Below are 16,461 nucleotides of genomic sequence, written 5' to 3' on the forward strand. Positions count from 1 at the left end.
TAAAGGAGTGATTAACAGGGGCGAGGAACCAGGCTGTCTCTCTGTCGCCATTATCTTCAGTCAGCTGGGGAAAACACTGAAAGAAACAGAGGAAGAGAAGGCTGAAAAGAGAGAATGTAGCCTGTGTGTGTGTGTGTGTAAGGTCAGAGGCGAGTGTTGTGTGTAGTGTGCTCCTCGTCAAACATTCATGAGGTCTGCCGTCAGCCTGCAGTGGATGGGCAAGGTTAACTCCGGGTGTAATTTACATGTCTGCTGCCTCGCCGGGCGCTGAACAGCAGTCTTCTGTATAAAACATGGTTTGACTGGCTGGAGAACATCAGTCCTGCACGTGTAACATGATCTGATTGGCCGCGGAAAAACAGTCGCCTGTGCAAAAACGTCATCTGATTGGATATGCAAGTCATACATGTTGCACAGCTTGATCATAATGGCTGCAAAGCATGTTCAGCAACTTGTTGTAATTGGATACGGAGCTGGAGGCCTCCATGTAACGATGTGATCTGATTGGTTACAAACCGTAGCTACATCTCGGAATTCTAGAAGCCATTCCGGAGCCACCGGACCCGCGTAATTGGAACTATTTTATCGCTTCAGTTGCCCTTCTGGCTCTTTAACATTCAATAGCGCCCCTAACAAGGTGGCATTTGCTGGCCGCAATGCCACGCAAATGTCACATGTTCACTGGATTGATGCAGTAACGAGCTCGGAAGTGTGCGGCGAGATGTTAGTGTGATTAGAGGAGGAGACGTTAAGAATCAAATTAGATGCAGCGTGAAAATGGGTACAGGTAATATAACTAATTCTTATGAAACCTTTTTTTTCCCCTCCTCTTTGTTTGTTTGTTTCTTTCTTCCTTCTTTTTTTCTTTCTTTCTTTCTTTCTTTTCTTCCTTTTCTTTCTTTCTTTCTCTCTTTCTTTCTTTCTTTACTTCAGATCATTGTCCTGTGGAACTGTGACAAGCCTCTCCCTGCTAAGCACCGCTGGCCTGCCACCTCAGTGCCCGTCATCGTCATCGAGGGAGAGAATAAGGTGAGGCTGAACACACACACACACACACACACACACACACACACACACACACACATTATCTTGCTCTCAAGTTACCACAGAGGATCACTATCATTCTTGACTTATGTAGCTCATTTGATACGTATCCCAAAACTGTAAAAGTATCTTGCAAATCATTTAGTTTAAGAGTTGCTGAGCGTTAATGAGTTTCGATTTGCCCTGCAGTGATGCCATTAAAGAACAGTTTGTGTGTTTTTAATTAAAGCTCAATAATGTAAATAATGTACATTGGAAAAAAGCGCTGAAAGCCACAGACATGGATACTGTTGGGAAAGTTTGTAAGAGTATATACACAGCAGCATGAATTGGGTTTGTGTTTTTTTTGTAAGAATTATGACCAAATATCTAAGAAACTGAAGACTCTCTGTAGAAATCAGTTTGAATTGTAATATAAATATACAGCGTATATAAAAGCATAATTAGGGATGTACAATAAATGAAAAGCCCTGCAGACAACTTACAGCATTGGAACAGTGACAACAGCTATTCCTGTTCCATTTTTAGCTTGACCATCATGCATTTTTCAGTTTATCCAATGGGTTTTGAAAGGTTTTCATAAGCACCAGAGGAACATGTAATCCTTCAATTTAAATCAAATCACCAAAATTGGAGGTACAAGGTTTTCTCATTCCTGCTGTGTGAAATCATTGTAACTGAGTATTTTAATAGTTTTTTAATTGGTTTGAAAATGTTTATGTTTTCTTTATGTGCCTAGCATCCATGCACCCATTCAAAATCCATTGTATAATTTAAAAAATCTATATCTAAAAGTTACTGTACATATTTGAAGATTTTCAAATGTGTAACTTTTTATTTTCAAGAACACAGATTAAAAACCAGAACCAGATTCAAATATCACTCTTTAAGCTTTAATGTGCTTAAAAATCGTTTTGTACAAGTAGGCGTCAATTTTCTCAGCATCTCGTTTTGGAGTGGAAGTCTTCATTTGGAGATTTTTTTTTTGTTTGGTTGTTTTTTTCTCTCCTCAGCGGCTCTGGTCTTATGACTGACATTGTCATAACAGAAACTTTTTTTTGTTTTGCTTAGTTAACCCTGCGTCAGACAGAAGACGGAGCCCAGCATACCTCCATGGCATTTATTATGACAACCTTATTAGGCCTTTTACACCAACATCTCAACCCCTTTAAAGGGGTCGCCATGTTTATCTAGACTTCCCGGCGACCTCCCCTTTTAGGAGTCAAAGGTCAAGCGTTGACACACAGGAAGAGTGCAGGGCAGGTGATGGGTCATAAACGCTGATCTGGGCTCAGTTTGGCAATTTCCAAGCTAAATATTCAGGATTCAAACTGGGAAAAGGGGGGAAGGATCTGAACGCTCATCAGTATTCTCTGTGGTCCGAGGTCAGCCTCGTCCATCACTGTCTTCTTGCTCTCGATCACGTCCACTTAACTTCACCTGCCAATCAAACCGAGTGGTTTTCACATCAATGTCAGTCACCCAGCGGTGGGCGGGGCTTAAGGTTTACCTCTCGCCGCGTCTGAGAGTGATTTCTCCCAAGCTGTCAATCACAGCGGGAGGGTTGTTGTCCGTGACAGCGAGCGGAACAGGCTTAGCATACTGGTGGTATGTTTGTGTGTGTATAAGTGTGTGTGTATAAGTGTGTGTGTGTGTGTGTGCCAGGCAGCCTGTGGTTTGTTGTGCTTGTGGCGGGTTCGTTGTTTACCGTGGCGAGCCAAGCTGTGCTCCTCCACCCCACAGAGGGAGAGAGGGAGCTTTTTATCCCTCTCGCCTTTTTCCTGCCTCTCTCACTTATCCTCTCTCTCTCTCTCTTTCTCTCTCTCTCTCTCCTTCTCTTTCATCCTCTTGCTCCCTCTCTCCATCACCCTGTCACCTTCTCCATCTCTTTCTTTCTCATTATCTTAGTATCTTATCTTTCCTCTCCACCTCCTTTTCTTCCTTGCATACTATATCCTTCTCTTTCTCATTCTCTCTCTCTCGATTTCTTCCTCTTTCCTCTTCCTCGCCCCCGACAGCGTTGGCCTGTTTCTGCTTTACGGTTTAACCCTCTCCCCTCTCTCTCTCTTTCTCTCTCTCTCTCTCTCTCTCTCTCTCTCTCTCTCTCTCTCACTGGCACGGTGGTCACAAGCTGGTTTTATGACTGTTGGGTTAAGCCATGTGAGCTCCCCAGCAGTGCTTAATATGGTTTACACACACTGGTGGTCCTCCCTCCCTCCCTCCCACTCTCTCTCTCCCTCTCTCTCTCTCTCTCTCTCTCTCTCTCTCTCTCTCTCTCTCTCTCTCTCTCTCTCCTCCTCCTCTCTCTCCTCCTCTCTCCTCCTCTCCTGTCCTTTAGAGAGGAGGTGAAGTGCTGGAGGCAGATTCCTGCTGTAAGAGCTCACATTCCTGGAGAGCACCAGGAAGCCCCAGGCTAATATGTCGCACTTCTAACATTACAAACCATCTGGGGGTGGAAACACCAGCCTCTTATTCTCTCTCTCCCTCCCTCCCTCTCTCTTTCTCTCTCTCTCTCATTGTCTTCTTCTCTCTTCTCGCTCTCCATTTCTCTCATTATCTTACACTCTTTAGTTCCCTCTCCCTTCTTCCCTCTTATTCTCTCCATTATGCTCCTGCTCTCTCTCTCTCTCTCGCTCTTTGTCTCTTTCTGCCTCGCTCTCTCTCCCTCTTGTTTGCTGCTGTCCTCTTCGTTACTCTTTCTCTCACTATCACTTCTTATTCTCTATTGTTCTCTCTCCCTATTCTTTTCTATTTTCTTCACTCCTCACTCTCTCTCTCTCTCTCTCCCTCTCTCTCTCTCTCTCTCTCTCTCTCTCTCTCTCTCTCTCTCTTCAGTTCAGTCCAATTCAAAAAGCTTTATTGGCATGGTAAGATGTTTCCCACATTGCCAAAACAAAACAAAACAGCAATAACATTAACAACAGAAGACAAAAGAAACATAGACAATCAAGCAAACTTTACGAGTGTCTCTCTTCCTCTCTCTCCCTCTTCTTCACTGGTATTCTCTCCGTCTTATTCGCTGTTAGTCTCTCTCTTTCCCAGCCTTTTTCCCACCACATCAGTGGAAAACTGTGAAAAAACAAGTGGAGAGAATAGAGCAGGGGAAAGAAGGGATTGTTTTGTTTCTCTTTTTTTTGCCTGTTTAAGATGACATTGGTAATGACACAGAGAGGCCTCGCTGGGAATGAGAGGGAGGTAAACTCTCCTCTTTCCTCTCTCTCTCTCTCTCTCTCTCTCTCTCTCTCTCTCTCTCCCCTCTCCCCCCCTCTCTCTCTCTCTCTGTGTAAACACGACTGTCACTCACGCACCTCGGCTCTTCCACTCTGTCAGAATATAACCAGTCCGCAGCCGTTGTTGCCTTTGGAGTGTTTTGCAGAGAGAGGAAAATTAGACGGCACTTGACTGGGCGACCGCTGACATCAGCCTCTGCAGCGCTGTCAGGACGCACTGTGTGTGTGTGTGTGTGTGTGTGTGTGTGTGGCAACGAGAGTGAGACACAGGCAAACACATGTAAAGTTAAGAGGGAGCTCAGGAAAGCTGTGTATTTTGTTGTTTTAATTCAATACTGACTCATTTGTTGGTCTGAAAATGTCTTAAATGATCTCAATTTGATGGATTTAAACAGTATTAAAATATCTTAAATACAGTTATTACACACAGGTTTCTGTGTGTATTAAATACAGTTATTACGCACAGGTTTCTGTGTGTATTAATTACAGTTATTACACACAGGTTTCTGTCCCAGGTTTCTTTGTGCTGTCCACTCTTAGATTAATACAGAACAGGGGTTGTACAATAGGCAATATTATGTAATATAATGATATATGTTTTCTTCTTTTCATGTTCTCCTGGGTTTCCTTCCACACTCCAAAGAAATGCTGTTCATTTGGATTGGAGACTCTAAATTGCTGAGAGGTGTGAATGTGAGCGTGATGGTCTGTCTTATCTGTGTCAGCCCTGTTACAGACTGGCGACCTGTCCGTGGTGTCTCTCTGCTGTCTGCCCAGTGCATGCTGGGATAGGCTCCAGCCCCCCACAGCCCTCAAAAGGATTAAGCAGATGGAGAAAATGAATGAATGAATGTATTAATGCAGGATGAATGCATAAAAGGGGGACTTTTGTGTATCAGGACTCAACAGAGAGAGAGAGAGAGGCACAAAACGATGAGTAGGTGTTTAGGAAGAATGAGAACGATAATAAGCTTCACCCAGCATTGCCAGGAAAGCCATGTATTTTTTGATATGAGCGTATTTGTTGATATTTGTTGCTGCACTCGGCCATAGAAGGAGTCGTAATGAAGAAGTGTTGAGTGAAAAGAGGTCAAATGTGTGTTCGACTCGCAAAGCCGAGACTTCTTCTAACAGGTGGCGTTTCAAAGGACACGGATTCTTCCAGTGGCTTGACCTGCAGAGCTTTACAGGAACGCTTTCCAGGCAGTGGGCGGCTGTGTGTGTGTGTATCTCTGTGGGTGTTATGGCTCTGTATTCCCTTATAGCTACTCATTTGTGAGCTGTACGTGTATGTGAGAGGTTGTTTGAGTTCTAGGGAAGATCCAGTTTACAATACACACACTCTCCCCGGCGAGAGGCTGTTGTTTTCTCCTCTGGGTGCCTTTCATCGCAGGAACAGACGAAAGGCTTCCCGTCTAAATATCCTCAAGATGTTGATCTTTCCGCCCGTCCGCCACCATCACTCTCCCTGCGAGATGTAAATATTCCAGGACCGTCATGTATAATACAGTTTGGTTTCATCCGCCGTATATATTCAGTTTTCAACACTGGGAGAGAGGAGAGAGAGAGAGTGTGCCACATGTAGGACAGATGACTCACTCTGGCACGTATGTGTCTGGGTGCAGATATGTGTGAGTGTGTGTTTATTGATTTAAAAAGGAAGGACTGCACTGCAACAGTAATGGAAACTCGTTTTAGCTTGCGCTCGCAGAACTCGAATACTGTTGAAAGCAGGGGAATAGTGTACTTCAGTTTTAAAAAGGCCGGGAATTAGCATGCGGCAGAGTATACTGTGTTAATGCCATGGCTTAGAGTAAGTGCCATTTTCTGATCTTCACGGTGCGCTGTGCACAACTGTATGTTGACATTGTGGCTTATTGTCTCCCTCTATCCAAATCCCTCTGAAATGTGTGAGGGATCGATGAAAAAATATAGATATTGGGGGCAAAAGGGTCTAAATTGTAATAGTATGTGGAACCAGGGTGTCACACATCAAGGGTTTCATTCCAAAATGCTATATCCATTTTTGCCAAAAATTACCTACCAGAAATTGAGTGATTTGAGTAAATATTTCAAAAATACAGATGATTATATTGTCAAAAACACAGTTATTTTTAAGCAAACATCTTAGGATGGTGGATATCTCATATTGGAATTTAACTAAAAACAAACTAGATTAAATTGTGTGTACCTGAAAGGATTTTGGATGATACCCATCTCAGTATTAAAATGGATATGTAGGACACTTCCTGGTCCAGTCCCAGTCATCTCTTTGACTAAACCTTGGATCGCTGCCGCAGAGCTTTGATGGTGCTATGAAGGAAAGTGGAACAGCTTCATTTGTGGACAACACATAAGACGATGACTGTGCAACACAATTGCCATTGTAATTTTCAACGAGCGATGCCATGGTAACACATCAGCCTCAAACACTTAATTCCACGGAAACATTAACATCAAAAGTTCAATGAGAGCCATTTTGCATATGAATAAACTCCGGCACACTGTGTTAAATTAGCAAAATTATACAGGAAGAGAACAGGTACACCGTTTCATTTGTTTTCCTCTTACTTCATCAGACTCCACCCCCACCCCCACCCCACCCTCAACGTCCCAGTCTCCATTTGCTCTTTCAGCCATGTTAATGTGTTCAAGCCAAATGATAATGCAGGAATGCTGTTGTGATGGGGGGGGGGGGGATCCTCCTCTATTCAGTCTAATCCCTCTGGTTTTAACCCTCTGCCCCCCTGTGGCTCCCCCTGCAGGTGATGAGCAGCCGCTTCCTGCCCTACGAGACCATCGTGACCGACGCTGTCCTCAGCCTGGACGAAGACACCGTGCTTTCCACCACAGAGGTACGCTACTGTAGAATAGAACAGAATAGAATCCAATAGAATAGAATAGAACCTCTCGCTCTTCTGCATGTTACGTTGCTGCTGATGGGGCTGATGACGTCACCGCTGGCATGGCTCTAGGCTGCTTTACTGTTTTATGCAGCACTGCGTCAGTATGAAACAGTGATACAGACTCTCTCTCCCTCTCTCTCTCTCTATCTTTCTCTCCCTCTATCTCTCTCTCTCTCCCTGTTTCTCCTCTCTCTCAATAGGCTGGGCCTCTTGAGACAACACAGAGTTACAAACTGTCTCTCTGTCCCAAATGCAACTCTCTGATCGCATTTTTCCCTTATTTTTTTATTTTTTTTAATCTCTCTCCCTCTTTCGCTCCCTTGTGTTTTGAACTTATCTCTCTGCAGCTCCATACTTTCATCGCCTAAACTAGTGTAACTTTCACTCCCACTCTGCCTTACTTTTCCCTTCTTCCTTGTCTTTCTACCTCTCTCTTCCTCTCTCTCTTTCTTTCTCCCTTTCTTTCCATCTCCCACTTCTTACAATTGCCGCTTGTAATCATGTTGCACCTCCCAAATCCTTGCATTTTGAGAACAGCACTATTACGGGCAGTTTTGTTCCCCTCGCTGTAGGGACTGTTCTTGTGTTTTTCCAGGGGACACAATTTGGCGCGACACCATGCGAAGCCAGATGCTGCTTTGAACAGTGTAGAATTAGATCTCATAAAGACTGTTTGTGTGGAGGATCAAGATGGCAAGGCAGAGCTGGCGTCGAAGGGAAAATCCAGCCCAAAAACCGAATCGACACATGCTATTCCGATGAACTTGTGATCTCCAACAGTTGGATCGCGAACACAAACAAATCCCAAAGTTAGAATCCAGAGAACTAGACTGCAACTGTTTGAGATCATTGCTGGAGCTCCGTTTTAAAAGTTTGACTTCACAGTGGCTTTATTCCTGTATAAATCTGTGTATTAACATATGGAAAACTAGTTTAAAAACACAGTAGCACTGTGTTAGCACCGTATTAGTACAACCAGTAACCTGCTACCCAAAGCCACATCACAATCTCACCACATTTCATTAAGCTGACACAGTAATATGTCCTAACAGTCCTTTTCCATTAGTTAATTCATAGGTCAGTACACTGGCACAGCCGTCATGGAATAAAGTGTTGGCAGTATTTTTTTCAACTCTTACACCCAAATATTTATTTAATAGAGGTACTAATAGCGTTAAAGAAGAGCATGTTGCCATCCTGGTGGCTTAGCTGGCTAAGGCACATACCAATGAAAGGAAAAATGTTTTGTTAGCTAGTGTCCCATATCATAACGTATACCTATTTAACAATACATGCCAAAAACATTTAAAAAAAAAAAATATTTTCAATCAAAATATCTTTAATTTTACTTCCTGGAAAACAACATATTGTCTGTGATTACTTCATGGCAGTCCAACAAATAATACCATAACAGATTTTTAAACAAGCCCCCCCCCTTCCGCCCCTCACATCATATAAAACCTGCAGCGTCAACTTTAAAAGTGACAAGTGGCAAAATGGGACAGCGGTGCATTTTAAGGATTTTTGGTCTCACATCGGGAACAAAATATTCCTCCTCTCCTTCCTGCACTCTGAGGGTTTCATCCACTGAGACAATACAAAACAAAACAGTGCAACAAGACGACACAGTGCAGCAACACGTGTAGCTTGATGGCATCACACATAAGAGTCTGAGCTCTTCTTCTTTTCCTATCTTTGGGAGAGACTTCATATGCACAGATCCTGGCGAAACTGTCCAAGATCAAAGAAGTGATGTGAATTCTGTTTTAGGGTGGATTTCGACTTCAATGCCCCTTATATAAAACACTCTCTTGGTGCAGTATAGTGTGGTATTATGTGGTGTAATCCAGACTCGCTCTGTTTGTCGGGCTGCTGAGGCCTTTTTGAAGTTTTCGTCTAATTATTTGATTAAACGCTTTGATCTATGCCACAGACGTTTGCCGCATGCAGCAACTTAAGATGTGTTTTTGTTTGATGAGATTCTTCTCTCTGTTGTTTGTTCACTGAAAAGTTTTTGAGCGTGTGATTCCTTTGTGATTTCTCTGTGTGATCTCTCTCTCTCTCTCTCTCTCTCTCTCTATGTGACTGTCACTCTGCGCTTCTGTTTGCTTACATTATACATATGAAGAGTTTCATTCCAAAAAATATCTTGAAAAAATATCTTATCTATATTTTGTTGCTGAACATTTCAAAAATTCAAGCTTAAAATGTAAGTAAAGGGTTCAAGGTGGCTAATAACTTCAGTAATAGTAATATGTCAGATGAAGATATGTTTGTAAGAAGGTGTGCACCCTCCACACCTCTCTGACTGTCTTGTCTCTCTCTGTGTCCAGGTGGACTTCGCCTTCACCGTGTGGCAGAGTTTCCCGGAGCGTCTCGTTGGCTATCCGGCCCGCAGCCACTTCTGGGACAGCAACAAGGAGCGCTGGGGATACACGTCCAAGTGGACCAACGACTACTCCATGGTGCTGACTGGGGCCGCCATCTACCACAGGTAGAGTGCTGGACAGACTTACACTCTTCTCTCCTCCTCTCTCCTCTCCTCTCCTCGTCTCTTCTTGTCTTCTTCTTCTTCGCTCAGTTTCAGCTCTGCCCCACAAAGCCATGCAGTGAAAGTGAGGAAAAATAACTTCAAACTTTCTCTCCTGCCCCGACAAAAAGTAAAACCATTGCCAAAGTGGCTAAAGCATCAGTCAGTTTAAGTTGTTATGAAATCAAAACCCAAATCATGACATTTGATGTTTAAAACAAAATTGTCACAACACAGCTGTTTGTCTATGTAAGGCATTGCTCAGTGTGTCTCTTTTTAGCTCCGCTGTTATCTTTTATGCTCTTTACTCCTGTTCTGTTGTATGGGGATCACAGCTCTGTTCCAGTCTGTTCTCCAGTGTTCAGTCGTCTTTCTTTTGATGCAACACTTTGATGCGCTGATCTGTAGATCATGAAAGCAAGTGTGATGTTCGGCGTAGCGCAGCCACGGGAAACCGATGTTTTGACATTGGGAATATTTTATCCAAAAAAAAAGTCAATTTGTCCGCTACACAGTGTTCCACAGTTCCTCCATTTAGTGGTACCAAGGCCCTGTCAGCTCTAATACGGCTTCAGTCAGCTGTGATGGGAGCAGTCCATTAAGCTAAAGTCAGCCAATCACTCCAGCCAGACGCTCAATCACTTTCAATAAGTCAGCCATTCAATCCATCCAGGAACTTGAGTAATCAGTCAGTTGCTCGATGAAATGGGACTAAATCCATAGTTCTTTCCGCGGGCGTTAACCGTGAACTTAGAGATGTCTGAAAATTGTGTTACATTTAAAGGGAGTTGTCTGCGCAGTTCTTGGAGTAGACGCACTGATGGACACATCGGCTGTCATGAGGATTGAACCTGTGACCTGAAACCACCGGGATGCACTGACAGCCAGATCAGAGTCTTGTTTACTCTGCCTCTCTCTTCCTTCCCTCTAATTCTTCTCTCACTCTGTCCCTCTTCTTCCCTTACTTCATTTTTTTCCCCCTTCTTTCACCCTCAGGTACTACCACTACCTGTACACCAACTTCTTGCCCGGTAGTCTGAAGAGCATGGTGGACCAGCTGGCCAACTGCGAGGACATCCTGATGAACTTCCTGGTCTCTGCCGTCACCAAGCTGCCGCCCATCAAGGTCACCCAGAAGAAGCAGTACAAGGAGACCATGATGGGACAGGTAGGGAGTGCAAAGTGGAATAATCCACTGAGTTTTTATTCTACAGAAAGAACATTGAAAACCTCCTCACACCTGGATCAATCTTTGATGTAGATGACCGTCGTCAGTGTGTAGCAGTGTTTCTTAAAAGAGTTTGCTATTCCAAAATGGGATGGCTGCCAGTTGTGAAAATGGAAACCTATTCTTCCAAAATGACTTGCATGAAAAGAAAAAGTCATTACAGGATGTGATTCAACTATTAGCTATCTTACGACCTCAGATACAAAGTAGCCACATTTTGTAATCCACATTGATTTTGTTCCTCCCTTTTATAAATCCCCTTTCATGTTTCAGGCAATATTTTTGCTTTCCATTTCCCCGTGTGTCACGGCCTTTAAGATGGAATGAACTCTTGTTGCTTCATACGCAGGATGAATTATTCTCTTCAAATTCTTTGGTGCAGCCCATTGGTAAACAGGAGCAATCACTTACAATGGAGAGATATAAGCATGTCAGTCTTGCAGTGGTTCTCCAGCTGATGCCTATCATCACATTGCCCATCAAATATAGAATGTGATCAAGCTGATGATTTATTGAGAGACACGGCAAGATTATTATTAACGTCAATCTTGATTCTTTAATGGGTTTGTCTTGTCATAGTGTCTGCAGTTGGACTATGTGATTGAGCCAATGACTTATAGAGATGATTATTATTAACGTCAATCTTCGTCATCTAATATGTCATCACCGTCTGCATCCCTGATCTATAGCACTAACACGTCTGTCCTCTTCTTCACTCCCTCCAGTCGTCGAGAGCGTCCCGCTGGGCCGACCCGGACCACTTCGCCCAGCGGCAGACCTGCATGAACAAGTTCGCCAGCTGGTTTGGCGCCATGCCGCTGGTCCACTCCCAGATGAGACTGGACCCCGTCCTGTTCAAGGACCAGGTCTCCATCCTCCGCAAGAAATACAGGGACATCGAGAGGCTCTGACAGGACCGGCGCCCCCTGGGGGGAGACCCCGCGCAGGGGGAGGCGAGAGAGAGAGACTCGGTAGAGAGCAGAAAGAGTAGTAGGACTACAGCAGGATGGATAGGGGGCGCTACAGCTCTGTCTTCCACTCAGCACATTGCCAATGACCACAGCGCCGCTGCTGCCAGGACTTGACGTGGGGAGAGATAAAGAGGAAACAAGCAGATGGCGTCTGGATACGAAAAAACACAAACACACAGTACAAACACAGACAGACAAAGAGAAGTACACAAACTGATGGACATGCCAAACGCCAAACAGTACTGTATGTTCGCAATGTGCAAACACGCAGAACTCACTACTGACGATGAGAACTCTTGGATAGAATATTTTTTTGTATGAATGCCACAAAACGAACAAGGATGACATTGACTTTCCTGCTCTCTCGGCACATGCGCAGGACGGTAGAAGAGGGAAGGTGTCCGCGATCGCAAAACCTGGCAACCCACCTGGCAACCCCGCCCGCCACAGGTCCCATTCCTACTGGTCTGGCTGCCCCATCCACACCCACTGCACACACACCCCAAACCCTGTGACCCACCCTAGCCCACCTCCCCCAGTCTGCATCAGGACTTGCTACTGGACTCACTACCAGCCCCTGCTTTACACCCTGGGAAACCCTGTTCTTTAGTTGGTTTGATTTCTGTACAAATCAGCCTTCTGTCATTACTGATGAGATTGAGAGGTCTGGAATCAGAACGTCACCATTTTTAATATGTTTTAAGGCAGAAAAGGTAAACATTGTCCAACCTATGATTACGATGGCCTGACATGGTTTGAATAGCAAAGCCACTGCTGTTTCCTGATATTCTCAGCCTTCAACACACATCCTTGAGCCAGTTTCAAAACATCCTGACTGTCTGACTGTGGCTCGTTCCTTGATGTGCTGATAATGGCTCTTATAATGGTCTATCTGGTCCCCTGTTATCGCTAAGATAAGTTAGAAAAACATATCTCGTTTCACATCCCATTTTCCTCTCATACTCTCCACAGCGGTTGTACTTTTCTCATCTTTTTTTTCTACTTTTATCATCTTTTTCCCCTTCAAACTTTGTACTTTCACTCATCTCTATGTGTGTGTGTGTGTGTGTGTGTGTGTGTGTGTGTGTGTCTGTGTGTGCGTGTGTGTGTATGTGCATGCGTGTGTGTGTGTGTAGAGCCTTGAAACGTTGGCTCATCCAACCATAAGCTCAAACGGAGTACATTTTCCCTCTGTTGGAATGAGCGAAATGAACATTTCTGGATGAAATGGAGCAGAACGTTGCATTCTAACCCAAACTCGTTTCGCCCATTTATTCCTCCTGCATGGCCTCGGAGCACTATCCTAGCAGGAATAAATGGAATAAAATTTAGACCATAACAGGTCTTTAGTGACCGGCGTCATTTCACAGGAGTGCTTGTAGAGAGATTTTAATGTTGAACGCATCAGTGCCATACTCTAGAACACTGACATTAGGGTCTGCCTTTAAAATTGCTTATTGCACATTATGTTGCCTGTGTCAATTTGGGATTGCCTAGACGCTCTCTTGAGGAAATGTCCGGTTGAAATATTCTAGTCGTCACTCCACTGTGGCTCTCCTCCCTCCATGGTAATGTTTTTTTTTTTTTTTTTTTGTGATACATCACAAGGCCTCGGAGCCATTAAATTGACAAAAGGTTTTCTCCTCCATTTGTCAGGCAGAGATACGTTTGGGGTTCAATTAGGTAAACCTATTTCATTTGGAGTGCTGTTTCATTCCCAGGGGACAAATAGTTGATGAAACACTCTAACATTATGGGCCATTGTGTTGTGAAAGCGGTGACCCACAACCATGACCTGCTAGCTAATGCTAGCCTTGGGAAGACAGCCACCCCACCCCCCTCCCTCAGCCCCTGCCTGGCCCTGTTCAGTCTGCTGATGGACGGTGGCCATCCTCAGCCATTACTCCTCACCCTCTGTATCCCCCTCATAACACTGTTGTATTAACATTATTGTGGCAGTACATGACTACAAATGGCCTGACAGTTCACACCTTAAATTACCTTAGCGGTATTGGAAAAACAGATCAAAATGGAAAAATAACCAGCTATCTTGTCCTTCAGTTGATCTATTTGAAGAGGTCCGCTGTCTGCGAAAATGGCCAGCTTATTGCCGAACTGTAACACGCTGTCATTAGGCCTGCATGCAGCACAGACAGTCCACTCAGACTTTTAGTCCGCAGACACTTGAATGAAAGCAGCAAGCTTTTAGTGGCCTTTCTGTCGGACGGGATCTGAGCAGAACGCCTGAACAGACAAAGCTGTTCAGTCAGCACCATCGTCATTTTCATTTTCATTTTCAATGTGGTCGTTTGCATCTCACTCACAGACTGTTTACTTTTACGTTTTCGTTGATTTTTTTTTTTTCCATATCAAGGGTTTTATGTAAAATAAGTTGTAGGCCTTTACAATGTCAAGAAGTCGGAGACATTCATTCTTTCAAGTATCATATCCAAACACTTACTGCTACAGCGCAGTTACTCTCAGTTTAAGTAACTGCTTGTCATATAAAACCTGGCAGGCCTATAATGTTTCTGTTTTTTTCTCACTACATGTTTTGAATATCCTGTTTGTGTTTACTTTTCGCTCATAGGACTGTAAGTTTGGAGTGTGATTTGTTTGCCAGGAGAGATTTATGCTGTGTTTGATGTGGCGTCGCTGTGAGCCTCCTATCTCTCGGCAGACAGCGTTCATCTAAATGATTCTGGGAAAAAAAGAAAAACCTCCTCACTTGGTCTGCATCTGGTCCCCATTTCATGTTCAGAGAACCATATTGTTTGAATCCATATCAAGCCTTTTATATCTGTGATTGTTTGAATTGCTGTTGATCATCTCAAGAGAGCCCCCTCCCCAGCCTTGTGACTATTTCACTCAAAACGCCAGACATTTCAAAACCCTGCGACTCTCAGCACTGTACATAAACGTATATTTATTTTCACAAAACCAGACTGTGTACAGTTTGAGATGACGTGGCGTAAAACATAGGAATGATACTGCATCGCTGAGGGGAGTCTATGGTATTTATTCAGTTTATTTCCTACAAGCTGTGCACATTAATCCACACAGATGCCAATACGCTGCTCATATTATTTTTCACCCCGCATTGGTTTTTCCATGAAAACATCTATCACGCTCTCACATCCTTCTCATATGGAACTCCCCGAGAGAGACATAACATTTTCAGAGTCAAAGCGGAGGTTAACTCTCGATTCCCCACAAAGCAAAGATGACATAGACCAATGAATTGGAATTGGATTGGGCCTCGCCATCTTGGCTCTCTATGGGAGTCAAATTGCAAAGCCCCAGTGAGGACTATGCCAACTGAAACATGGAAAATAATAAGCAGCTGGGTCCCCTAAACCAGATGGAAACATTTTCAGATTGTGCTGTAACATCTTCCCCCTCATGCATACAATAATCAGTCTGAGACTGTGACAACTGTTGCGTTTAAATCTTTCACAGCTTTGTTTCAGGTCAGATTGCTTTAGCGTCAGAAGCTGCTCCATCTTTCAGTTGGTATACTGTAGTTTATCAAGTCCAGACTCGCTCAGAATGTGATGGATGTGAACTGGGCCATCGGGAAAAACCTCTGCATCATCCAAAATGCCCCTGCCCCTCTTTGATCAAGAGAAATTTATGCAAATTATCATTGTATGCTCCTCCTATGCTCAACACAGATGGAAGAAGGTTTACCCATGATGTGCCAGGCAGTTGGTGTTTATAGCGGTGGCAGTGTGTGTGCTGGATACTTGTCTGTCCTTGATTTGTGCCTTTTATCAACATTTGAGTTGTTGACACGCTAGCACTGTCTGTCATAGACTTGTTATTACCAAAAGACGGGCAGCCATAGCAGCATATGTGGGGTCTTCGCCCCGCAATCATACACTGGATGAGTCACAGCTTCCATTCTGTTGTAACACCCTGTTTCCATCGCTGTGTTTGGACACTGTTGCTATGACGACGATGCATGACCACTTCCTGTTCGGGATTATTTATCAGCGATTGGCTGTATCACGTAACCAGTCAGCAGGCGTATCTGTTGATCAGTAAGGACTTTCTCATTTGCTCGGTCAAGCCCAGCTGTCCTGATGCCTTCTCCTCCCTCCTACCTTGTAATTAACAGAAGACTTTTATAGAGGTCACAAATGAAATAGAAAAATGCCAATTTTGTAAGAATGATTTATAAAAAAAAGAATAAACTCATATTTGATGATAACTGCCTCTCTGTGTGTCCTCTGTTCACAGGCATGGATATCATGTAGTGAAACCTTTTAGAGTATGTAGTGTGTTTTTGTGCAGATAGGATTAAACGCTTGCATGCCCCAGTAGCAGTGTTTATTCATTTTTTGCTCAGCCTCGCCTCTATGGGCGCATCCCAAAGCTCCACACATCACTCATCCTTTCCTCCACTACCTCCTCCCTTCCTCTGTGACCTGGAAACTGATGTTTGTGCTGCCATGTCGTTTGCTGTCCCAAAAGTCTCCTTCTCCTGGAGGATGCACAGATGTATCCTCCCCAGGAAGTCTTTTCAATTTGGGGGGGGGGGGGGGGGCTG

The 16,461-nt window shown here is 44.0% G+C and overlaps 1 protein-coding gene across 1 annotated transcript in view; it reads left to right on the top strand.

The window, feature by feature from the left end:
* The window catches only part of ext1b (exostosin glycosyltransferase 1b), a 104,158-nt gene extending 88,055 nt beyond the window's left edge, over positions 1-16,103 (top strand). The window contains exons 7-11 of the mRNA XM_071531707.1: positions 934-1,029; positions 7,040-7,129; positions 9,514-9,674; positions 10,707-10,878; positions 11,664-16,103. Coding sequence (XP_071387808.1) covers positions 934-1,029; positions 7,040-7,129; positions 9,514-9,674; positions 10,707-10,878; positions 11,664-11,849 — 705 coding nt within the window. The 3' untranslated portion in view covers positions 11,850-16,103. The remainder of the gene's footprint in view (positions 1-933; positions 1,030-7,039; positions 7,130-9,513; positions 9,675-10,706; positions 10,879-11,663) is intronic.
* Positions 16,104-16,461: the final 358 nt, after the last annotated feature.

Source organism: Centroberyx affinis, unplaced genomic scaffold (genome assembly GCF_046629955.1).
Source record: "Centroberyx affinis isolate AG114_WGS23_722 - 3 ecotype Tasmania unplaced genomic scaffold, CSIRO-AGI_Caff_v1 ptg002115l_1, whole genome shotgun sequence".
NCBI lineage: Eukaryota > Metazoa > Chordata > Actinopteri > Beryciformes > Berycidae > Centroberyx > Centroberyx affinis.